The 26,789-nt window shown below is 41.4% G+C and overlaps 1 protein-coding gene across 2 annotated transcripts in view; it reads right to left on the bottom strand.

Moving 5' to 3' along the window:
* AKAP12 (A-kinase anchoring protein 12) overlaps nt 1-26,789 on the bottom strand; it is a 135,860-nt gene that overhangs the window by 25,383 nt on the left and 83,688 nt on the right. The window contains exon 1 of one of the 2 annotated variants that reach the window (XM_030556583.1): nt 11,559-11,815. The exons of the other annotated variant lie outside the window; for it this stretch is intronic. Within the exon in view, the coding sequence (XP_030412443.1) occupies nt 11,559-11,583 (25 nt within the window). The 5' untranslated portion in view covers nt 11,584-11,815. Of the gene's footprint in view, nt 1-11,558; nt 11,816-26,789 lie in introns of those variants that run through there. 2 annotated transcript variants of the gene reach the window in all.

Genomic DNA, 26,789 nt, shown 5'->3' with positions numbered 1-26,789 from the left:
TACTTGTCCACAGTTTGATTATTCATGACATTTAAAGGAAAATAGTTGGAATTCTCTGCAGTTATTGAAAAGATGCCAAATAACTGGACATATCTGCTCTTCCATCTGTGAGTGGAAGACAAATCTGCAGGAAATCAATAGCATTTTTTTTTTTTTTTTTGAGAAAAAGTATCTTCAAAAAGGAATGAAAATGGCTGCTGGTAATTTTTCAGCTGCCACTTCCTACCTTAACATTTGAGCTCTTCCCTGCCAAAGAAGCAGCAAAGTAATTATGCATGCATACAAAAATGCCAGAGTTTAAAGTAGCTAAGTATCAAAATACACATTTCCACATTAAAAACTTTGCCAGCATGCTTTATGACAGGTAGGTCCCTTCCCTCAGACTGCAAAATTGAAACACCAGACAATTACCACATTACTGAAAAGAACAGCAGATGGCAGTACAGCAACATTTTTACAGCTATCACTATAGTTTATCAGGCACACGTATGCCTCTCTTGAAGTTAATGGTATACAAAAATACGTAATATCAAGATTTAAGTATCATTAATGGTTTGCCAAATTACATTAGCCCTAAGTTAATATACTTAGGCTTTGTTTGTTTCTTTGGGGTGTGGGGAAAGATCCTTGAGCAATGAATCTGAAATGACAGATAACAATATTGTATACAAGAGGATATTAAGGGTGAAATCCTGGCCCCATTTAAATCAATGAGACTTGAAGTCAATTATTCTACCAGACCCCTGATATTGTGTAAGAGGTGAAATTAAGAAAGAATGAGAATGTGCATTCCTTTGCTCTGTAGATCTGAATGGAATGCTAAGAATACACAAAGAAAAATAGATCAAAGTCAAATGGCCACAACCTTGGGACAAGTATTGCTCTTCACCAGACATCTGGATAAATGCAGTAATTCTGCCACAGGGCACACAGGGTAAAATTTTCAAAACTGCCCAAGTCACACTTTCAAAATTGACTTAAGCTTCTAATTCCCTCTGGAAGAGACTACATCTTTGTGCATGGACAGTGCATTGTGGATATAATTGGAATACAAACAAACAAACCTAAAAATACATCTGCATGATCCCAAGTAATGAACTAGGGAGAAAAAGGTAGTATTCATATCCACATTTAATAGCCCAGTGACAACTGCTTATTCAACAATTGCAATCTCTAATGGTAATCGTATTTATCTGACAAGTAAAAATCTTCCTTTTAATTGTGCTAACACTCAGGACTATCCAATCTCATTTAACTCAAAGTCCACCATCCAGTAACATCCTTGCCCCCATGGAATTTTAAGTCATTAAAAGTTCAAACTGAGTAATTTGTAAGGGCAGGAACTGCAGTAAAACACTTCTAAAAGAATCTGGGATTACTCTCCCTTTGGGAATGTATGTCTTTTGTAGACTTCAGTGCATTCCACAAGCAAAAATATTTATCTGAGAATCCTAGGTTGGAAGGGCTTAGCAATGGTCTGAGTGCAATTAACTTTACCAGACACAGGTAACTCACTGTCTCTCTAGCCCCCAGTGACCTGCACATCCACCAATGTAATATACGCCATCATATGCCAGCAATGCCCCTCTGCTATGTACATCGGCCAAACTGGACAGTCTCTACGGAAAAGGATAAATGGACACAAATCAGACATTAGGAATGGCAATATACAAAAACCTGTAGGAGAGCACTTCAACCTCCCTGGCCACACTATAGCAGACCTTAAGGTGGCCATCCTGCAGCAAAAAAACTTCAGGACCAGACTTCAAAGAGAAACTGCTGAGCTTCAGTTCATCTGCAAATTTGACACCATCAGCTCAGGATTGAACAAAGACTGTGAATGGCTTGCCAATTACAGAACCAGTTTCTCCTCTCTTGGTTTTCACACCTCAACTGCTAGAACAGGGCCTCATCCTCCCTGATTGAACTGACCTCGTTATCTCTAGCTTGCTTGCTAGCACACATATATATACCTGCCCCTGGATATTTCCATTACATACATCTGAGGAAGTGGGTATTCACCCACGAAAGCTCATGCTCCAAAACGTCTGTTAGTCTATAAGGTGCCACAGGATTCTTTGCTGCTTTTATTGTGAATAAGTGATTTATTGATTTTACTGGGTCTTTAACTCTTAAAAATTAAAGCCATCCCATTCACGTGCTGAGAGGAAACAAGAAAGAAACCCAAACAATCTATGAAAAATCTTTCATTCATTCTTTGCCCTAGAAAGCATACTTCAATTAAGTCATTTCCACAAAACTATACAGTTTAACGGGAAGCTTGTCACAAAGTATGAGTGGAATTTCCCAAAGGGAAAAGGGTTGGGCTCTTCAAAACCGAGGCATGTATCAGATATTTGAAAAATGATTAGTAAAATGAGGGGAAAACAACCTGTGACAACAGAAGTCATTTAATATTGCTATAGTTTAAGACGGGTCGGCAACCGATGGCACGTGTGCCAAAGATGGCAAGCGAGCCAGTTTTTAATGGCACGGCTCTGCCGGGACTCCAGCATGCCACTAAAAATCCTGCCCAGCCCAGCGCGCTCTCCTCTGCCCTCCACTTCCCCCGCGGGGGCAGGGAGCAGAAGCACAGCCGTGCGCACGGGATGGGCAAATGGCCCCACTCTTCTGGCACAGCAAGCTGCGGGGTCCGCGCTCCCAGGCCGGAACGTGGGGCTGAGCGCAGCAAGCTGCCGGCCCCTCCCCTGGAGCCCTGCTGCCGCACTCTGGGGGTTGGGGCTGCGCGCTCCCGAGGGCAGAGTTTGGCTCTGTGGGGAGGCAGACAAGCTCCCCGCTCAACTGGAGGGGCAGGCTGCGTGCTCCCGCGGAGCAGTGTATCTAGCTGTGTGGAGCCTCATGCTAAGGGGCCCAGGGCTGGGGGGGTTGGATATGGGGTGGGGGCAGTTAGGGGACAGGGAGCAGGGTGGGTTGGATGGGGGGGGTGGAATCCCAGGGGGGGTGGTTAGGGGCGGGCGGGGTTGGATGGGGCACGGGAGTCCCGAGGTTTGTGAGGGGGCAGGGGGTGAATAGGGGTCAGGGCAGTCAGGGGACCTGGAGCAAGGAGGGTGGAGGGTCTCTGTAGGGGGTGGGAGGGGACAAGGAGCTGGGGGCTTTGTATGAGTTGGGAGTTCTGGGGGTCCTTTCAGGAGGCAGGGGTGTGGAAAGGGGTTGGTGCAGGCAGAGAGTGTGTGTGTGTGTGTGGGGGGGGGGGGGGGTTGGATGGGTCGGGAGTTCTGGGAGTCCTATCAGGAGACGGGGTGGTTGGATAGGCATGGGAGTCCCAGGGGTCTGGCTGGAGACGGGGGTTTGGATGAGGGTCAGGGGAGTCAGGGGACTGGTAGGAGGTAGAGTCCAGTCTGGGGACAAGGAACAGGGAGGCTTAGATAGGGGGTGGGGTCCTAGGGGGCAGGGGTCCCAGGAGGGGGTAGTCAGGGTACAAGGAGCAGCGGGGTTGAGAGTTTTTAGGGGGGCAGTCACCCAGCACTCTCCCCTGAGCCCTGACCCCCCACACACACACACCCACCACACCCTCTGCCCTGAGGCCTGTACCTCCCTCATACATACCCAGCCCTCTACTTGACTCCTTCTTCCCCTCCTCCCCCCACCCGCAACCCTAGCCCTGACTCTGGCACCCCCACCCATACCCAGCACCCCCTCTGCCCTGACATTTACACCCCCTCACATACCCAGCCCCGACTCCAGCCCTCTGCCGTCAGCCCTCTGGGTCCTGGCCGCCAGCCCCGCGCAGCCCACTGCTGGTCAGGGGTTCTGGCTGACGGACCCTTGCCAGCCGGGGTCCTGGCCGCAGGCCCCGCTCAGCCCGCTGCCAGCCTAGGTGAACAGAACCCCAGACCAGCAGCAGGCTGAGCGGGCCAGCAGCGTAAGATCAACATTTTAATTTCATTTTAAATTACGCTTCTTAAACATTTTGAAAACCCTGTTTATTTACAATACAACACTAGTTTAGTTATATAATATATAGACTTATAGAGAGAGACCGTCTAAAAAATGTTAAAATGTATTACCGGCACGCAAACCCTTAAATTAGAGTGAATAAATGAAGACTTGGCACACCGCTTCTGAAAGGTTGCCGACCCCTGGTTTAAGATCTAACAGTGTTTCCATTATAAAAACCTCAATTTGAGGTGGCAAGCAGCAAATGGCGAGGGAGCAGGGATGTCAGAGAGAGACTGGTCTTTCCCCTCCTTTCAGCAGGAGCCCCTCCAGCTCTTCCTCCCTCTTCCTAATAAGACCTTTCAGACTCCCTAGCTTAGCTGTATCCTCCAATCACCTCCAAAAGTGCCTCCTTACCCTCCAAGGCCTTGTTTTAAAACTTTGCAGTGTAAACACTTGAACATGGTTGTGAAAAACCAAGTTAGCTAATATGAAGCTGAATATGATTTGTCCTGGTCCACAATGACCACTAAGTTATATGCAGCATGGCGTCAGCGAATTTAATTCTTCACAACCATGTTCTACCCTGGTAATGTTTTGTAGTGTAGACAAGGCCCAACGTATGTGTCTACACAGGGATAAAAAACCCACAGCTGGCCATAGGGTTGCAAACTTTCTAATTGCACAAAACCAAACACCCTTGGCCTCAACCTTCTCTGAAGCTCCCCTCCTTCTGTCGCTTGCTCCTGCCCACCCTTACTCACTATAACTGGGCTGGGGCAGGGGGTTAGGGTGCAGGGCAAGGGTTCTGGCTGGTGGTGTGGGCTCTGGGCTGGGGCTGTGGACAAGGAGTTTGGAGTGAGGGGTTCAGGAGGGGGCTCGGGGTGCAGCCAAGAGGTTTGGAGTGCTGAAGGGGGTGAGGACTCTGGTGGAGGTATGGGCTCTGAGGATGAGGCATTTGGGATGCAGGAGGGGGCTCCGGCTGGGGCCAACGGGTCTGGAGTGCGGAAGTGGGCTCAGGGCTGGGGCAGGAGGTTGGTGTGTGGGAGGGGGTGCAGGCTCTAGATGAGAGTTTGGGTGCAGGAGATGGTTCCGACCCAGAGCAGGGTGTTGGGGTGCAGAGTCTGTGGGGGAGTTTGGGTGCAGCAGAGGGTTCAGACCTAGGGCAGAGGGTTGGGGTGCAGGTTCTGGTTGGGTGGCACTTACCTCAGATGGCTCCCAGCCAGTGGCACAAAAGGGCTAAAGTCAGGCTCCCTGCCTGCCCTGGCTCCACCTTGCCCCCAGAAGCAGACAATGTCTAGCACCTAGGTGGAGGCACGGCCAGGTGGGTCTTTGTGGTTTGCGCTGCCCACACCTGCAAGCAGCGCTTCCACAGCTCCCACTGGCCACCGTTTCCAACCAATGGGAGTTGCAGAGCTGGTGCTTGGGGAGGGGCAGCACAGAGAGCTTCTCTGATCACCACTGTGCCTAGGGGTTTCAGAGACATGCCAGCCGCTTCCAGGGAGCTGCGCAGAATCAGGGCAGGCAGAGAGCTGCCCGGGTCCCTTTATGACCAGGCATTCTGGTGGAAAACCAGACCTCTGGCAAACCTAGCTGGCCCTTAGTCAACTGACTAAGTTCATGGAGCTCAGGTTGTGGGGCTGGGGGGTGGGGGAGGGAAGGGAATTGCTTGGTAAATGTATACTGCCTTGGGCTGACATCTAAGCTCTGGGACTCTTCTGAGGCTGGCGCTTGAGCTAGCCTGAGCCCAAACATCTATACAGCAGTTTTTAGCCTAGCAGCCTGATCCGTGTATGCCTAACTCAGCTGCCTTGGGCCTGCCATTGTCGTCCCACAGGTCTTTTATTCCTGTGAAGATGTACTCACAGAGGTTGGAAAGCATCATGCTCTCTCCATCAACCTCCCCAACCTGCAGTGCTTGAAGCAACATGCTTCTTCTTTCTCAGACTGAAACCCTGCCTTCCTTGATGATTTGCAGATCGAAGGAGGAATCAGTAAAGGACTGAGGGCATGTTGGGAATGCAGATTGGTACTGGAGGTGCCAGAAGCAGGAAGGGCAGCAGGAACAAGTATAGTATATTCTAGGCAAGAATCTTGACCTAAACCAGCCTCCTAGAAGTTAGAAATTGTCCCTCCACAAGGCCTCCTAATGGCTCTCATTAACCCTTACTAAGTGTTGGACCCTAAGAATTAACTATTGTCTCAAAGGGTCAAATTGGTTCTTTAGTTTTGAAAAACTAGAGGTACAGAAAATATATGCAAGTTTACCAGTTTGGGTTCCTTTTTAGTATTCTTAAAACCTAAATACACAGTTTAATTTCAGTTTAACAAGAAACTAAAACAGAATCAGTTCCTTTTTCTGTTTTGAAGATCAAGTACTGAGTCTGACAGATGAAGGACTGCTGTTCATAAAGGCATTGCTTTATATGCATGGCAATCACTTACAAAGCGTTTTTACTTCTAATTTTTTAATACTATCCTTCATACTATGCTAAGAAAAAGAATCCATTAATTAGTTAATGTCTGTAAAATGCTTTGAAGATAAAATAGAACTGTATACTTATTATGAAAGCTACAGACATGTAGTAAGAATTGATGAATAAAATATCTAAATGTAGTTTGTGGGCTGTGTAGTAAGCTTTTCAAAAGTGCTAAAGTAATTTTATAATAATTAGAGCTTTCAAGGCCATTTGGATTAAATACCTACCCCTCATTTCAATACTTCATTAAATGAAAGTTAGAAAAAAAAAGATGATGAATACAAAAAGTGTACATTTAAATTCCTTTAAAAAAAAAGTATAGTAGTTAAGGATGGAAGTCAAATATTTAGGATGAGGGCTGAAACTATCTTTACCTCAAACGCCACACATGTTCAATGTGTGCTGCTGGAGTGACAAGAACATGGGCCATAAGAACATGGGTCATCTCACACAATGCATCAGCTCAGTGCTTACCCAGAATGGTTTCACTCTTTACTGCTCTCATGCCTAAATCAACCCAGTTGAATGGTTTAGTCTGTACTCTAATAAAACTGCAAGGGCACAGTAGTATTTTGTGTGGGTTTTAAGGGGCAAGGATGCTTGATTTTACAAACTTTTATGGTAGCTAGGAGTTCGGGGGATAAGAATTTATTTTCAGTTATATGTTGCTGCTAAAGTATTGATACATTAAGATTTTAATACATATTTCAGTCATTTCCTATCTCATTAAAATCCAATGAGCAACACAGAGGATTAATAGCCTTTTTTGCATTTATCTTCTACTAAGTTGGCAGATAGTGTTGGTAGCTTTTCTTAATTCCTCCTACCATCTCTCTTCCCTTTAGGGGTGAGAATGTATTCCATTTCTAGTATTTGGAAGAGAAAAAAAAAAGTCTCAGGCTGCAACAGTTAAATCTGCAGCATTTCATGTTCTTGCAGTCAACCATGTCAACATCTGGAACTGGTTGAGTTTTCTCCCCCTAGGATTTGCAGCACAGCCCTGGATTTTTTCCATAAATTCCCCACATTCTAAATCCATCAGATATACATGTCATGCATACCCAACACTCCTCTTCCAAACTCCACTAGTCATTGAAAGACTCCAAAAAGGGTTTTTTGGTCTTAGCTTATTAAAATGTTTAAATAGTAAGGGCCAAATTCTGCTCTTGGTCATATATTGTGATTACTGGGGTTACATGAGTGTAAAAGAAAGCCTCTGGCTTAAACCCAAGATATAAAGGAAATTAACAGTATTTTGCCTCCATTGTGTCTAGAGTTGCAATATATTTGACATGTAAAAACCACCCACTGTTCTGACACTCACACAACAGCCAGAAACAACAGGGCAATTTTAAGAATGAATTTGGATGGACAGATTTCCTTGCTTCTGATAGTTTTAATTCATGCCTTTTATTATTTACATGTATTTGTTGGACTTGTTTAGCTTTTATATATTAATAGAAGCATGAAAAGAAAATTATGAAAGGAGTCTAAAGTTTATAAGTATTGGTAAAAGCAATAACTCTTGATGGTCTACCATGTCAAAAATATACTTTAAAAAGATGTTTACTTTGCAAAGATTTGTTTATGATAGGATAGCTATTTGGAGATATTAGTCAATTTGACTTTTTCTAGCAAGCAAAAGACAAGCTGTGGATTTCAATTTTCATTATGGAAAATTAGAATTAAAAACTGTTTTATAACCCCAGGTGTGGATCGTTGGTTTTTTTTTTTAACCTCAGATTTGAGGGTATAGCTTTTAATAATAAATCAGATGATCAGTTAGCCTTACTAATAAAAATAACTTAAGGAAACATTTTAGATAGGACTTTTTCAAGAGCTACATTAAATTTTAAACTGAAGAGCTTAAAGTACTGCAGTCTGGAGGACTGCTGATTCTTGACAAGGTATTTTGCAAGTCTTTTCTCTCCTTGTTGACCTTCCAATGGCTATATTTACATCTATACTTCAAATTACAAATACTTCCTTTTAAAGTCTATACTACATCCTTCACTGTTCTATCCACTCACCTATTTTTGAGCCCAGATTTACTTGTGCCTAACTGTGGGGAGGGTTTCTTTGTAGATACTAGTAATTAGCATTTAAAGGAGATTTACACACTGGACTTCACAATGAATACTTGTAATCCATGACCTTTCCAGCACAATGAATACTTGTAATCCATGACCTTTCCAGTGATTTATTTCAGAGATTTAAATACAAATTCACTGTTAACTCCACCTTGGATGCTCCCAGTAGTGTTTAGCAAATTGGTAGTCAAGCAGCTGAATGTTGTAGTCCCACACCTTTTTAATTTATTTATTTACATAAAGGAAATAAGGGGGGTGGATCATAAGTCAATTATCATTTTTCATGCATTTTGTTTCTCTGTGAAAAAGCACAAGCATGGTCCTGAAGAAGGTAATTAAATTTATGTTAATTTATATGTAACTAACTTAAAAGAAAGCACAAGCATTACTAATGTTATGGTATTGCCTTCCATCATAAACACCTTATTTTCAGACATTTATGATAGGTCTGTAAAAGTTTGCTCCAGACTGAGGTCTGACTTATGAAATTCCTGCCAGGGGGTACTACATTTTACCAATTTAACATTTTTAAAAATCAAGTATATTTGTATTTTTATCTAAATATTTCTAAAACATGTATTTAAGTTGTTTTGATGCTCTTTAAGTTCACTAACAATTTTTCAGTTACTTACTGTATTTAGAGATTCTTTGCTAAATGAATTTCTCACAACCATTCTGCTTTCAAGTCAGCCCAGCTACTATGCAGGTTAACCAAACCAACAGGCTACAAATAATTATGACATCTGGGTGTAAGCTTGGCTACTCTTCTCATGTTCAGAGGTATTTAAAATAAAATAAAATAAAAAAATCTTAGTTTCCCCAATATGATATACAGTTGTAATACTACTAAAGATATTTGAAAAAATACCTGATGCATTAGGGACAAACAAGAGCTAAAGTTATATATCACACTATTTACTTGAGTGTTGTTATAAATGTAAATCAGGATTTTCTGAAATGTAACAATGAATAATGCCAATTCACAATGAGAACCAGATTGAAAGTTCTCCTAACGACATCTCAGTGAAGGATAAATTTTAGCATTACTTGCAAACTGCACAAGAGATTTACACTAATTTAAGCTCACAAATTCCTGCTTATCAAAAGAAAAAGTGTAGACCTCTACATTCAGCTGATAACTGGTACTATGAGCAAGTTCAAATGCTTGCAAAATGTCGTTCAAATGCAAGCATTCTACAATTTACCCAAGTCAGTTTGGTAGTTCATTATCTTTTTCTTTCTTTCATCTTTCTTGTGACCCTATAAAAAGGTTTCCTCAAAAATAAATAAATCATAAACTAACCTTTAATTACTAGCAATAAAAGAAAAGAGCCCTTGAGGATAGACTCAGCATGCAATAAGCTTATTAAGCATCTAGTTTAATGAAAACCCCATTGTAAACAACAGAGCCAAGTAAAGCTTGGGCCACAGAACCCCCCTTCTTTCCCCCAACCTCGCCAGCTGTTACAGACCACATACCATCCTCCCCCAGGCTCAAATTCTCCCACAGCTAGACTTTTAGAGATTTTATTCTCAGTAGAAATGCAAACATGGAAAGCCAGGACTCAGGTATTTGTCATGTCCATTTACTAGCTCAAGTAAATGCCAGGATGGTGAATGAATAGTTGTTCAAACAGTTAAGATAGGAAAAATGAAGCTGAACTGATTACTAAAGAAATGTTTATAATCAGCTGACAGCAAAATTAATAGAGAGCAAGCCAGTAAGTCTACAGGAAGTAATAAGATTTTGTTTAGTTCATACTCTGGCTAAACTCATCACTTTAATTTTCACAAGAAGGGACTATCCGCGCACAAACAACTCTGAAGAGGTGTTTTCAAAAAAACCCAGAGTTTTTAATTGAAAGCCAAACAAACAATTTGTAGGATTTTCCTGACACACCCACAAAAATGTTGATCTCTTTAAGATGTAGTTTAAAATACAAATTGTTTAACGGATAAGGAGTGACAGTTCCATTCTTCACACTACTGTTAGTCAAACACTTTATTTTCAATAGCTATTACTGTCATAAAGACAAACAATTGAACAAGGAATGTACTTTTTTAAATTAACAAAGTGAAGTGAATAGTGATCATTTGACCTCCAGAAGTTAAAAAAATGAAATTATGGAGTTTTTAAAAGAGAGAGTTTATATTTTTAAAATCTTTATACTGCACTTAACTGATGTATGGGAAAATAGCTGATGCAACAAAACATTCATAATAAAGTTCAATGTAAAACAAAGTTTTAACAAGTTCATTAAAACATAAGAGTTCAAGGCTGCAAGAACTACATTAGAATGCCTTCTAAGAAACCTTGAAGGCTACTATGAAATACTAATCTACATACACAAGGAAAATCTTTAGTGATTGAACTCAAATTTATAGAGAAATTAATGTAGGTTTCTTTTTTGTAAGCTACGCTCAAACAGCAATTTTTATTTTGCCATTTTAAAATTAAACACTATCAAGCAACAAAGATACATTAATGTTTTTGGAGGGTCTAAATTATATCCCCCTTCCATACATCTGTTTCAATTCCATTTACCTAATTTGAGTCTGAAGGATAATAATTTTGTATTACATTACCTGTTGATTCATACTTATCAACAGAACCAAGGCAGTCATGGCTAGTTTTTCTTATGCACTTATCCTTTAATTCAGCTGCTAGTTTATTTTCTACTACTCCAACATTTCTCTGAAACCCAGGAGCCTATCAATTGTTCTTGTATTACAAATTCTATATCACATGTCCTATTAAAAGTGACAAGAAATTCTAACATATATACTCTAAACTTGGCAATGGTTCTTATTCGGATAAAATGTTTAAATCAGCTTCTTTAAAGTGTGTCCCCCTTCTGCGCCCGCACGCTACCGTTAAAGTTTTAAGAAATAAAACAATGTTTGTGAAAGTTAAAGGACCCACTCCTGTGTGCACTGGACACTCTGCCACACCCTAGACTGAGTCATCCCTGTAGGCAGTAAAAAAATATAATAATCGCAGCATAAAATCACCTTGATGCCACAAACCACAAAGAAAGCCAATAATCAATATAGTCAACACGTGCAACTTACCACCACCACTTCGTCCTACCTGTAATCGTTATGGTCCCCAGCATTTTTAAAACAACTCTGATGACAATAAATTTTCTCCCCAGAGTATGATGCTCCCTTATTTCTGTCCTGTGGAGACTCAGTGTAATCAAGAGTGACACAGCAAAACAGCCTCTTGCACTAACAAGAGCACACGGAATCCTTTCTCCACTGCCTGTGAGGAAAACAAACTGAAGTCGCCTTGCAACAGTCCCTCTTATGTGATCGACAGGCCTTTGTGGTCCATTCGGTTCTCAGCTGTTCTCCTTAGGACTAGAAGCACCCGACTCGGGTGGGCAGACCATGTGGTTCATTTTAAGGAAAACCCCTCCCCTTGCCCAGTCCAGTTCCTGTTGTTGGCAAGCAGCCCGGCCCCTCATGTGGAGACCTGGGAATTGTTTAAGTAAAGGCTGCTGAAATACACCTTAACTACTTTGTTCCCAATATTTTACTACTTTTAAATCTTTGTCAGAGAACACTTTTTGAAAAAAACAAGTGTGAGGGAATTGCAGAAGTCTGCTACACGTTGTGTTTCCTCTAGTCCTCTCTCTCCAGCCCAAATATCAAGGCAGTGTTTAAAACGTGGATACTATTTTGAATTGGGTTACTTAAGAATGACTTCTCAATTTAATGAAAAATGGTGCAAAGGGAAAAAACAACCCCAAAACACTTCCTCCACTTTCAAGCTGGTTTCCTCACTACAACCTGCCTGCCTAAGTACTGGGAAAAAGACTGCTAGACAGACACATCTACTACAGATTTGCTATAAAGTCTGTTACCCATTTTCTTAGCCAAAGAAATATATTTTAAAAAACCTCTCTCAAGTATCTTGAACACAAAAACAGTCTCTGATCTCTCCCCCTACCTCCCAATTCCTGTTTAAAAGCCAAGTGCATCTTACTGTTAAGTATATTAGAAAAATAGTTTTTTATTGCTAGTATCTGTGAAGCTGTTTTCACCCCTCCCATGTGGTTAAAAGGCACAGAGGAGACTTTTTACTTGGAAATCTCTCACCAAATGTAAAATTTACCCCAAATTATCCTGTCAAGAAGGGTAGTTGCACCCCAAATCTGATGATTTTCCTGGGATCTATATGGATCCTGGTGATTCATGAGAAGCCAGAGCCATTCATGCAGAAGCCCTCTATTGCCACAGTAGCTCTAACTCCCAGCACCAAACACCCTCTACCCTTAACTACAAACTACCCTCTATGCCCCCACTTCCAGAAACTCCCAGTTGGCCATGGTAAATCCTGAAGATACATGGGGCAATAAGAAAAATTAATACAGCCTGGAGCCCATACATCTCAAGGTGCCAAGACCTAAATGTAAACTTCATGTGCAAAAAAGATTCAAAAATAAAGGACAGAAAAAAACAATCCAGCAGAAACCTTGTAACACCTGTGGGATTCAGTCATCTACGCTAAAGAACCTTCTTCTTCCTATAACCTCAGTTTCATGGTTCTTTATTTCTTGTTTTAAATAATTTCCAACAATAAAAGGGGACATCAAATTTGTGCGGAATGTAGTGAACTTTAGAGCAATGAGGGACATTTGAGAGGTATTACTAGAGCCCTGCTTCCACCCCTCCTCTTTACATATGCCCCAGGCCACAAAGAGAACCCTTTACATGGTCCAGAGAGGGCAGGCATGCTGATGATCAAGATTTCAGAAATGTTGTTTACTTGAGAAACTGGCTTCCCAATAGTTGGCTCTGCAGCTGTTTTTCAGATGGTGCCATTAGTAGCCATAGTTTTCACTTTTTGTGGGTTTTTAAAATTTCCTCTCGCTACCTTTTATAACCCCACTCCTCTTCCTCCCTTCCAAAGAGCAATTCTCTAAACATTTTTGGATTATGTTTGTTCTCTCCTTTAATATAGATTTTATTACCAACTAGGCCCAATCCTATTTCTCTTGACTTCAGTAGGAGCATAGTTAGGTCCAAATAATGGAACACCACTAGCACAAGCGGAAGAGTAGAAATTATAAGGGAATTTGTAGAATTTATAAGCCAAACTGCTCAAATACAATCTTCATGCTGCCAGTTTCCAGCAAGGAAAAGGCTGACCAATTTGGTCTCAAGTTTTGATTCTGAGAGGAAGTTCCCGTCTGTTCATCATGCATTTTAGTGTCATAAATTTCATATTTTTAAATGCTTGGTTTTCATACTTTCTGTGCATCCACAACTCCAAATGAAATAAATTAAAGTTGCTGGTGCTTAGTATCTACAAAAAAAACAGGCCTTTAGAAATGTTTTGCTCCTAGAACCATGAGCTCCTGAACAGTTACATGATCTCTGATTTCATTACATCTTATTTCAGTTTTAATTTTTAAAACATACCTTAAAGTTTATGGAGGGAAAAATTACCTTAATGTGAGGTATAGAGATTATCCATCCTCAAGATGAACCTATCCATTTAAAGTAAACTCCAACTAGAAACATCAAGTTCTTGCCGTCTTTGGAAGATAGTTATAAAATGAAGGAGACAAATACAACATTGATCCATGTGAAACAGATAGTTGCTGTATTTGGAAGCAAAATATTAATCTCCACAATTACTTAATGCTTCATCATGGAGCTAGGCAAACTCTCAGCAACTTTGCATTCTTTACAATCCATTTAATAATTAAAGGAATGCAAGGCAGTTGATGGGATTTGCTGATAATTGCTCTTTTATACAGGAGGAAGAGGCAGAGTAAAGAGGAGAGAATATGTACTAGTAGTCAGACAATGGGAAAAAAACATAGTAGTAAAGTAGCCCTTATGAAAATGGTTAAAAGCTTGTTTAATTTGTTTTTATGTTTGTAAAGTCATGGAAACAGAGCATGGCTGACTGTCAAAGAACTCAATTTAGAAATAGTCCACTTTGATCTATTCTCTCAAAAGTAATCAGGGACAAGCTGTGGAGTTCATCTGATTAGTTGCTGTGTCTGGGCTTACAATGAAAAGAGACTATCTATCAAGATAAAAAAACCCAGAAGATCCAGAATAAAAACAAAGCATCAGCATACAATACAGATGACCCCCTATTACGTTAATGGAATAGAATTTGTGGTAAATCATTGCCTTTAGAGGATTTTTAAACCACAAACTGCATTGAGGCCTTCCTGAGTACAGTTTTTAAAATCTTTTTTAATCAGGGAATGTTTAAGTAGAACAGTGGTTCTCAACCAGGGGTACACGTACTCCTGGGGGTATGCAGAGGTCTTCCAGGGGGCACATCAACTCATCTAGATATTTGCCTAGTTTTACAACAGGCTACATAAAAAACACTAGCAAAGTCAGTACAAACTAAAATTTCATACAATGACTTATTAATACTACTCTTTATACCAGGTGTCAGCAACCTTTCAGAAGTGGTGTGCCCAGTCTTCATTTATTCACTCTAATTTAATGTTTCGCGTGCCAGTAATACATTTTAACGTTTTTAGAAGGTCTCTTTCTATAAGTCTATAATATATAACTAAATTATTGTTGTATGTAAAGTAAATAAGGTTTTTAAAATGTTAAAGAAACTTCATTTAAAATTAAATTAAAATGCAGAGCTCCCCGGAGTGGTGGCCAGGACCCGGGCAGTGTGAGTGCCACTGAAAATCAGCTCACGTGCCACCTTCGGCACACGGGCCCTAGGTTGCCTACCCCTGCTTTATACTATACACTGAAATGTAAGTACAATATTTACATCCAAATTGATTTATTTTATAATTATATGGTAAAAATGAGAACGTAAGCAATGTTTCGTTATTTTTTGTATTTTTGTGTTTGATTTTATAAGCAAGTAGTTTTTAAGTGAAGTGAAATTTGGGGGCAAATCAGACTCCCAAAAGGGGTAGAGTAGTCTGGAAAAGTTGAGAGCCGCTGTAGTACAATGTGTGAAAAATGTTTCCCAAGGACTTTTCTGTACACGCAAACTGTCACCAAAATTACCAAATCAGTTTTAATTCACAATTTTGTTGTTTTGGTGAAAATCTATAAGGATACTTAATCTAAAATAAGGTCTGATCTACACACAGTTTTTGTATTGGTATAATTATATTGGTTAGGTGATGTGATTTTTCCCCGATAGTTATATCTAGACAACCTCTAGTTTGGGAATAAACTAGTGTGGGAATAAATGATCCTGTGGCCTGGTCTACACTAGGAATTTACATCAATATAATTACATCTCTCAAGGGTGAGAAAAATCCATACCCATGGAAATGTAGCTATACTGACCTAATCTTCCAGTGTAGTCAGTAGTAGGTCAACAGAGGAACTTTTCCATCAACCTAGCCACTGCCTCTCCGGGATGTGGATTACTTACTCTGACAGGAGAATCCATCTTGTCAGTGTAGGTAATGTCTACACTGAATCACTGAGTTTTTGCCATCTATGGATGATGACAGTTATAAAATGAGGGATCCAAATACAACTATAGACACCGGGGCTGTGGCACCCACGGGGAAAAATTAGTGGGTGCTCTGCACCCACCGGCAGCCAAGCTCTCCCCACTCGCTTCCGTCTCCCCCGTGAGCATGTCGCATCCCCGGTCCTCCCCCTTCCTTCCAGCGCTTCCCACCCCCGTGCTGCCTAACTGCTGTTTGGCGCACTTAGGACTTTCCGAGAGGGAAGGGGAGGGACAGGGATGCAGCTTGCTCAGGTGAGGAGGCAAGGCAGGGGCATGGACTTTGGGGAAGGGGTGGAATGGGGGTAGGACAAGGGTGGGGAAGGGGGGGGCCAGGGGCTGGGAAGGGTGGGTTGAACACCCACTGGGCACAGGGGAAGTTGGCACCTATGAATACAACACAGATCCATGTGAAACAGACAATGCAATAAGCACATGTGGAAACATAGATATGCCTTTAGGACCCCTTCAGACACTTTAGGACAACTTCAGAAAATTAGTTATGGACATTCAGCTAAGAGTATTGTCTAGACACAAAATTCCACTGATTTAACTAAAAGCGTGATTTTTTAAACCATTTAGTTAAATCTTTTCAATTGTGTGGCTTGAAACTTATATCAGTTTAAACTTGATTTACACTGGTTTAACTTATATGGGTAAATTTGCAGGAATGATCTAAACCATATAATTAGTTTTAAACCAATTTAAGAATTAAATAAAAATTATTTTTAAAGTCCTTAATTATTTCAGTAGCAGTTTATTGTAAACAAGCCTTAATGGGTGTGTGTTATTTTTCTTTCCTTGGTGACTTTAGAAACATTCCTTCTGGTTTTCACGTTTAGTCTCTTTTCCTCAGTGTAACATGTTCATACAACTTGGTGATGGGGGTGGGGAGATGGATAAAGAAGTACACTAGGCCGGACATCCCCACACAAATATCCCTCCTTGGAGGTAGAGCCTGAACACATAGAGACTGACTCCAGTTGCTGCTAAAGATGCCACGTCACTGGGAAACAGGATAAACTCCACACTCACCTCTGCTAGTTCTGCATACCAGAGAGAGATATTGAACAGATACTATGACTGTACTAAGGGAACTACAAAGGTTTTTCATTTTCTTTCCTTTGTTTTCCTCTGGATGCCTTTGCACTGGACGGGAGCAGAAAGGCCTTAGCTTTCAAATGAAAACACAGCATGTTTGCTAGCCTTCATCACCCATCAACTTTGTAAATTATTTTTTGGTTACAAGCTCTTTTAAAAGAACATTAAGAACAAGTCCTGGCTCTGTGCCAAATTATGCTTAAAGCTGGGTATGGTTTTAGGTTCATAGAATAAATTGTGCAGATTATCCTTGTCCAAAATACCATAACCTTTCCCCATACATTCCCACTCTGAAATACATTCAAGTATTGTAGCTTCGGAAAGGAAAACTATTTAAAAAACAAACATTTTTCAGGACCAGAGTGTTAAATATGTTGCACTTTTTAAAAAAGAGAAAATAATCTCACTATTTCTGGGAAAGAAAAATATGCAGCCAAATGAAGCCATCTCCGAAGGGCTCCTGGAGTCCACAGATGTGTCTGCTATAAGGTTGTGTACATTGGATTGCTTGCAGTTTGGGTTACAACTGTCTTGTACCAAACTCTGAAGTTTAACTTATTTCCTATTTAATATTTAGAATAAGCCTTCTTCCACAGCATGATACATGTTCCAAAGAAAATCAATTGCTGATGTTAAACACATGCCATTGCGCTGCAGGTTTGTTTGTTTTTTAAAAATATTGGGTTAACTATGAATTTGTCATGACTGAGCATCCATGAACATAATCCTGTCAGGTCAATTAAAAGGTTTCTCTTAAAATTAAAACTTTTTTTTGCAGTGGTGATACAGTTTTCCCTAGACTAAACATCACTTGGAGACTTCTGCATTCAAAGTCAGAATTCTATGTCAGTGTTGCCAAAATATAGGAGAAAAAAAGGACAGAACCTCAGTAGCTGTCACAGGCCTTATCTTTGCTGCTAAATAATATGCATTTTTTAATCTTGGGACAACTAATGCATGAGAGCCATCTTGAGGTAAAAACATAGGGAAGACCAGGTTGCGATGTAAACTAGACAAGTTCAGCACTGTGCCCCCACACCTGGGGTTGACCTCGAGCCATGGTGAAACGAAAGTGTCTGGTCTTCATTAGGATAACTCACATGGGTTAATTGCCCCCAGGTTAAAAAATACACTTTTTTTTTTTTTTTTTTTAGCAGTGAAGAGGCCACAGATGCAGACCCACGGAGGAAATTCATCCCTGCCCTATAACCCTTTGTGTTTGTGCCAACTTTTCCCTTTTTTGCTGTCTGAAGCCTTGTTTGTTTGTATGTTGAAGCCTTGTTGTTTGTTTGTATGTTGGCAGTTTTTTTCTTGTTTTCTTGTTTTTCACTTTAAAAATATAAAGAAATTGCAGTTTTGTCTTCCACGGTTTTGCTGCAGGACTACTTAATGGATTCAGAGAACTTTAATTCAAGGGTCAGGGTACAGAATTTTTAACAAAAATCTTTTCTTCCAGTTCTGTGGTGTGTGTTAGCAAAAAAACAGAAAGAGACACAGTATCAGAAATTGCAATGCCAGATATTTATTGTACTGAGCAACATCAGCATCAGGCTGCAGCTTGTAAATTATGATGGAGGGTTGTGGGTAGGGGTGAGGGCAGGAGGCAGAAAGACAGAAATGGCAATTAGATGCCTAACTCCTATCAAGCTTTTCATGGGAGTTAGGCACCAAACTGCTATTTCTGTCTTTGAAATTCCCCTTCATGGTTTGAATTTGTCCACACACTACTGTTAGACACTCAAACTAAAGTATTTATTTAGCAGGCATAAAAATTGTCATTCTGCATTCTATTGCACATCTGAAAGTGAGTGATATTTATTGTGACGGCCCACTTGACAGTTGGTGGGGGGGGGGGGGAAGCTTGGATCTGTCAATAGTACTTACTGCAAGTCAACACATTCAGGGCTGGAAATCTGCCATTGGTAATAATTATCCAAGCCCTAATATTTCCCCAGCTTTCAAGAATCAACTCCAACTATCTCTTTATCAGCCAGCCTTAATTTTACAATTAAATTAAAGGTGTAATACTGCTTGTCCCTCACCTCCATTGAAGCTCCCTGCACCTTTCCAAACAAGGTTCTCCTGGGTCATCATCCAGGAGAAATCAGCATACACCACTATTTAAATTATTGGAGCTTTCCTTTCCCTCACTGGAACCCTTGGTGTACGTCTACACAGCACACTCCTAGCACAGGTATAAATAGCAGTGTAGACGGTGAGGCACTGCTTCGGGGAGTAAAGACACTCCTGAACCCTGAGGGTATGCACTCTCTACATGCCCAAGCAGTGCCTCTCTGCTATTTTTATCAGTTTAGCAGTCCACTGCCTCCTAGGTGCTGGAAAATTTCCCTGCCACTGGGAGCTTTCAGAGTCTTTCTCCACTGCAGGGAAAGAGTCTTGCAACAGGGAACTGCCAGAACCAGCAACTTCTGACTGCAGGAGTCCTTCCCTCTGGCAGACAGGGGCAGCTCCAGGTCCCAGCACGCCAAGTGCATGCTTGGGGTGGCAAGCTGTGAGGGGCGCTCTGCTGGCGCCGCGACAGCAGCAAGCCGGCTGCCTTCTGCGGCTTGCCTGCAGAGGGCCCGCTCGTCCTGTGGCTTCGGCGGACCTCCCGCAAGTGTGCAGAGGGTCCGTTGGTCCCGCGGCTTCGGAGGACCTCCTGGAGGCGTGCCATGCTCGGGGTGGCAAAATGCCTAGAGCCCCCCCTGCTGGCAGAGAAAGGCTCCAGAAGCTCCCTGTTGCAGGAGTCTTTCCCTGCCTCCTCCCACCTACCAGAGCTTTTCACTGATGCGTAGCTACACACAACAGTGAGGATGCAGCCTGCTTTTCACTAAGGTGTGTAGCTACACATACCCTACACACCACTGCAAGAGGTGTGTAGCATCATCATAGCTTTAGAAGAAACATTTTTCAGATGGCCACTGTTGGGTGTTCATGTGTGTCTTGATGCCTTCAAGTAGCCTTATCAGAGACTATTTGCTCTGACTCACAGCCAATTCTAAAGCTCTAAAATAAAACAAAAAACATCAGTTAACAGATAGCATTTTGATATTGCTGCTTCATTTTTCAAAAAAGAGGCTGTACAGAGTATCCTCAGAGACTGAGAATTGCAACCGTTAAGACTCCTTTGAAGGAAAAAGAAGTATGCTGCTGACAAAGCAATGCGACATGCATTAATATTACTTTCAACCTTTTGCTTTGCTTTTCCTTTTTAGACCCTCCCCCGCCCTGGTACTAGGAGAAGGAACTCAGAAATGTTGGTCCATCATAGGCCAGATAAGTGAGCTGCAGTCCTGTAGCTAAATGGGCAGAGCATTTGGCAAGATAAGAGGGAACCAGCACAGAAGCATGGGTGACATCTCAGTGGAATTGCAAAAGGAAATGAGAACAATGATCAATAAATTAAATGGAGCTGAAGAGACAAATTCAAAGAGGATAATGCTGCTTATAAGCCTTCAGGGCTGATACAGAGATAAGATCTCTAAGCCATAAAGGGAATCATGAGGAGACATGAGGCAATAGATATTTGTAGGGAGACCATGAGATTACAGGAGCTCAGTGAGATAGCTCATGCAGACTACGTGCCATCCTCAAGTACTTCAATATGGCCCTCCTCATACACACAGGCAGACACACAGGCAGATTCATAGTAACACATAACAGAACAGGCTTAACGTATTAGATTATCCCATTTTCTCCTCCCCATTCTACAGTTAGACCATAGCTAGGACCAGGAGAACATAAACCAAAATATAGCACATTTCCACTCTTCACAGTGCTTGACTGTGGAGGGACTATGTATGCTTTTTATTTACATTTGTTTTGGTCTGGTGCTGCCAGACATAGTTATTGCAGCCAGGCTGCTTGTTTGTTGTTAAATAAAGTTGTTTTTATATCTCTTTGTCATGATGTTATGTGACAAATTGATGTTACATGACATTAAGAACAGTGATATTGAGAACAGTCATACTGGCAATGATATGGAAACAAAATGAATTTATTAACCTTCAAATCAGAAAATGAAAGCCTAACATTCCCTAGAGCACAGGTGGCATTTCGGCGGCGACACCTCTGGATGCTGCTGCTTGTCAGCGGCATTTTGGCGGATGCTCGTTCACCAGCCAGTATGCGGGCTCACTTAGACACCCTGGCGGGTGCCATTGCACCCACAGGCACCGCGTTGGGGACCCCTGCCCTAGAGGATACTATATCCTAACTATTGTCACCTGCAGAATCCATTGTATTTACACTAAGTATTTGAGTAACATTGCTCATAAATTAATGTATATTATCCATCAAAATACATTGAGACATACAGTAACTAGAACTCATGAAAACAAAACCATCCCAAAACACCATGCAAAAGCAAATTTGAAATGCAAACAGTACATTAAGCATGGTTCAAACCTCATCACTCTCCTGGACAACAACTACCACATCACATACTCCCTTCATTTCCAAAATAAGTATGTAGATTACTTTTAATAAAGGTAACATGCCTGGCACTGAGAGTGGCATAACAGACCTTTGGTGCATGTCTGGCTATACATAATCAGCAACAAGGTTTGAAACCTCTTCAGCTTACAATGTGTTAAACAATACATCCTTGCTTTCATAAATTTTATGTGGAACGTAAGAAGTGGTTACGTACAAACACTTACTACTTCTCTCCAAATGTATTGCCTTGATACACATCCTTCTTTCTATATGCAGACAGAAGGAGAAACACAGTATCTCCTATAAACCCAGAATTGAGTAAGCCTCCAGGGTTGTGCCTAGACACACAAATTTTCCAAATTTAGCCTCTAATGTAAAGATACCCTGTGAACAACAGCTAAAGGCTAAGTGGTGAGAGAATTTAGAACTTTTGTCCCAGAACATGTAACAGACACATATATATTGGGCCTGGACTGATGCTCCGAGACTGAAAGCAAGTAATAGCTCTTTGTCTCTGCCTCGTGCTTTTACAATGAAGCTATTTATGATTCGAGATTACTAATTTTACTAATCCCACTTCAGAATAAAAACCATGATATGACCTTCAATTGTGGTCCCACTGATTATAACTAAGGCTGTCAAGCATTTAAAAAAATTAATCATGATTAATCACTGTTAAACAGTAATAGAATACCATTTATTTAAATATTTGTGGATGTTTTCTACAATTTCAAATATATTGATTTCAATTACAACACAAAATACGAAGCGTACAGTGCTCACTTTATATTTATTTTTATTACAAATATTTGTGCTGTAAAAAACAAAAGAAATTGTATTTTTCAATTCGCCTAATACAAGTACTGTAGTGCAATCTCTGTATCATGGAAGTTGAACTAACAAATGTAGAATTATGTACAAAAAAAACTGCATTCAAAAATAAAACAATGTAAAACTTTAAAGCCTACAAGTCCTCTCAGTCCTAGTTCTTGTTCAGCCAGTCACTCAGACCAAACAATTTTATTTACGTTTGCAGGAGATAATGCTGCCCTCTTCTTGTTTACAATGTCACCTGAAAGTGAGAAAAGATGTTCGTATGGCACTGTTGTAGCCAGCATTGCAAGATATTTACATGCCAGATGAGCTAAAGATTCATATGTCCCTTCATTTTCAACCACCATTCCAGAGGACATGCGTCCATGCTGATGACAGGTTCTGCTTGATAACGATCCAAAGCAGTGCAGACCGACACATGTTCACTTTCATCATCTGAGTCAGATGCCACCAGCAGAAGATTGATTTTCTTTTTACATGGTTCAGGTTCTGTAGTTTTCGCATAAGAGTGTTGCTCTTTTAAGATTTCTGAAAACATACTCCATGCTTCGTCCCTCTCCTGTTTTGGAAGGCACTTCAGATTCTTAAATCTTGGGTTGTATACTGTAGCTATCTTTAGAAATCTCACATTGGTACCTTCTTTGCATTTTGTCAAATCTGCAGTGAAAGTGTTCTTAAAACGAACGAGATGCGCTGGGTCATCATCCGAGACTGCTATAATATGAAATACATGGCAGAATGCGGGTAAAACAGAGCAGGAGACATACTATTCTACCCCAGGGAGTTCAGTCAAAATTTAATTAATGCATTATTTTTTTAACAAGTGTCATCAGCATGGAAGCATGTCCTCTGGAATGGTAGCTGAAGCATGAAGGGGCGTATGAACGTTTAGCATATCTGGCACATAAATACCTTGCAATGCTGGCTACAAAAGTGCCATGTGAATGCCTGTTCTCGCTTTCAGGTGACACTGTAAATAAGAAGCCGGGCAGCGTTATCTCCCCTAAATGTAAACAAACATGTTTGTCTTAGCAATTGGCTGAATAAGACATAGGACTGAGTGCACTTGTAGGCTCTAAAATTTTATATCAGTGGTGGGCAACCTGTTTACATCAGTGGTTGGCAATCAGTGGTGGGCAAAGTGGATTGGCCGGGAATGGCGAACCACAGCCACTTGGAGCTGTGGGCAGCCATGCCTGCAGACGATTAAGGTAAACAAACTGTCTCATGGCCCACCAGCGGATTACCCTGATGGGCCACGTGCGGCCCATGGGCCGCAGGTTGCCAACTGCTGTTTTACATTGTTTTATTTTTGAGTGCAGTTATGTAACAAAAAAAATCTACATTTGTAAGTTGCATATTCAGGACAAAAAGATATTGCATTATGGTACTTGTATGAGGTGAATTGAAAAAACTGTTTGTTTAACCTTTTAACAGTGCAAATATCTGTAATAAAAATAATATAAATTGAGCACTGTACACTTTATATTGTGTTGTAATTTAAATCAATATATTTGAAAATGTAGAAAAACTTCCAAAAATAGTTAATAAATTTCAATTTTTATTCTATTTTTAACAGAATGATTAAAACTGCCATTAATCGTTCTTAATTTTTTAATCACAATTAATTTTTAGAGTTAATCACGTGAGTTAATTGCAATTAATCAAAACCCCTAATTATAACAGTAAAGAAAGCCATTTGCTATCTCCTTATGATATTGGTGTATCAGCAGCAATAGTGCCCAGAAAGTTAGTGTCCAGGGACAGCAACGAGGTAGATTTCCTAAAAACTTTAGTATACTTCAAAGTGTAATCTTCAAGGTCTTTGTAAATGGAGATAGGAGCTTCTGTGATTGACATGACAACCTGCTGAAGAGACAGAAATTAAAAAACTGCTAGCCAGATCAAGTGGATGCCCCCTTGGGAGAAGATTCAACTGAATATCAAGTTTATCAGTCCTTACAGATTGTCACTCGCTCACTTTGGGTGTCAAAATCACTATGAACAGGGTTAGTCTTCATGTGTGGACATGAAGTCACTGAAAATGTTAAGCAAACAAAGGCCTTTTTTTGTTTGTTTTAAAGATTATATTGAGACTGGCCCAGGTAATATCAGGGCACATCTTCATTAGCAACGTTAAAGCACTGCCCCGGCGCTGCTTTAACATGGCTGGTGTAATCACGACGTAGCGCTGGGAGAGAGCACTCCCAGCGCTCTAAATAAACCACTTCCACAAGGGGAATAGCTACCAGATACATGGGAGCGTAGTTCCCAGTGCTAGTGCACTGTCTACACTGGCACTTTACAGCAATTAAACTTGCAGTGCTTAGGAGTCTTTTTTTTCACACACCCCGAGTGAGAAAGTTGAAGCACTGTTGTCATAAACAGATAGTTAAGGGTTAATGCCTCTTTTACCTATAAAGGTTAAGAAGCTCAGTAAACCTGGCTGACACCTGACCAGAGGACCACTAAGGGGACAAGATACTTTCAAATCTTGGTGGGGGGAAGTCTTTGTGCTCTTTGTTTTGGGTGTTGTTCGCTCTTGGGACTAAGAGGGACCAGATGTCAATCCAGGCTCTCCAAATCTTTCTGAATCAGTCTCTCATGTTTCAAAATTGTAAGTAATAGCCAGGCAAGGCGGATTAGTCTTATTTTTGTTTTCTCAACCTGTAAATGTCCTTTTTTTTTGCTGAGAGGATTTTACCTCTGCTTGCTGTAACTTTGAACCTAGGGCTAGAGGGGATTCTTTTGGGCTATACGAATTTGATTATCCTGTAAAGTATTTTCCATCCTGATTCCACAGAGATGATTTTTACCTTTCTTCTTTAATTAAAAGCTTTCTTTTTAAGAACCTGATTGATTTTTCCTTGTTTTAAGATCCAAGGGGATTGGATCTGGACTCACCAGGGACTGGTGGGGGAAAGGAGGGAGGATAGTTAATTTCTCCTTGTTTTAAGATCCCAAGGGTTTGGATCTGTATTCACCAGGGAATTGGTGAAGTCCCTCAAGGCCACCCAGGGGAGGGGAGAGTTTTGAGGGGGACAGGAAGTGCTCCAGACACTGAAATTTCTGGATGGTGGCAGAGTTACCAGATCTAAGCTAGTAATTAAGCTTAGAAGTGTCCATGCAGGTCCCCACATTTGTACCCTAAAGTTGAGAGTGGGGAAGGAACCTTGACAACTGTAAAGTGCCAATGTAGACAAGCCCTTTGTCAAGCAAAAGTCGGAGGAGGGTGTTGGGGATGAGAAGAATATTGTACAAAGTATTCCTCCTCCTCTTTGCAGTCCTGGCACGAGGTCTCTGTTCTGCCGATCCAGGACCGCAGCCTTCCCCACACCTTGCACCTTGGTGTCTTGGGCCCCTTGGCCGTGCAAGAAGCTGTCTCCAGCCCTCTTCTCAGTGCTACTCTAGCCCTAATCCCAACCTCATTCCCCCTTAATTTCCAGCAACTGTAACAATAAAAATAATTTAAAAAATGAAAAAAAACATGAAAAATAAAAATAAAATAAAAACTGGATATTAATTATCAAAATTCGGGAAAAAAAATTCTGCCAAGCCTAGATATAGTTAAAGGAATATACATGGCCTCGAGTATACCATACCATAAAGCCTTTCCCCTTATGGCTGAAATACCCATAAGCAGACTTCCTCCAAGATGCAAGCAGACACAAGGCAGATAGACTGAAATCTTGCCTCTAGAGCTTACACTCCTCAGTAACCAGATGTTCAGAAGGAAGTGCCACAGGACAGATGAGGTGCCCTAAGTGAGAGAGAGCTCCTTTGTGGCTACATCATTAATCTGATGAGTGTCCACTACTACCTGCAGCCTGAAGAATATTCCTAGAGTCAAAAGGGGTCTAAGCAGGGCCGGCTTTAGGAAGTGCGGGGCCCAATTCGAACATTTTCGGTGGGACCCTGGCAGGGATGACTTAAAAAAAATTTGGGAAAAATAGCCTTTCATTTCTTTCATGTATTATTTACTTTCTATAACTATATAAATAATAAAATTATATATTATGTACATTGCATCATATATGCTGTTGATTGGTTATTAATGACTGCCGTTTCACATGTGTGGGTCCCAGCAGCTCCCTGCCCCCCTCATTGAAGCAGGTGTGCAGGGTTACTGTCCTGGAACTGCAGGGCAGCAGTGGACATGGGGCTGGTTGGAGGCAGGACAGGGGCTGATTGGAGGTAGGGTCTGGCTGCAGGCAGGGCAACACGTGCGGGGCTGGTTGGAGATTGGGGCAGGCTGGCTTCAGGCAGGGCCGCAGGGGGATGCAGCAGGGGTTGGCAGGGCTGGAGACAGAGGAGTGTGAGACTGGCTGGCTTCAGGCAGGGGGATGCAGCAGGGGTTGGCTGGAGACAGGGCAGGGTGTGCAGGGCTGGTGCGGGCAGCAGTGTGTGGGGGGCTGGCTGGCTTTGGGCAGGGCCACAGGGGAGTGTGGCAGGGGTTGACTGGAGACACGGCAGGGG

Source organism: Gopherus evgoodei, chromosome 3 (genome assembly GCF_007399415.2).
Source record: "Gopherus evgoodei ecotype Sinaloan lineage chromosome 3, rGopEvg1_v1.p, whole genome shotgun sequence".
NCBI lineage: Eukaryota > Metazoa > Chordata > Testudines > Testudinidae > Gopherus > Gopherus evgoodei.
The sequence above is the reverse complement of the archived record's forward strand: the minus strand, read 5'-3'. Positions and strand labels throughout refer to the sequence as shown.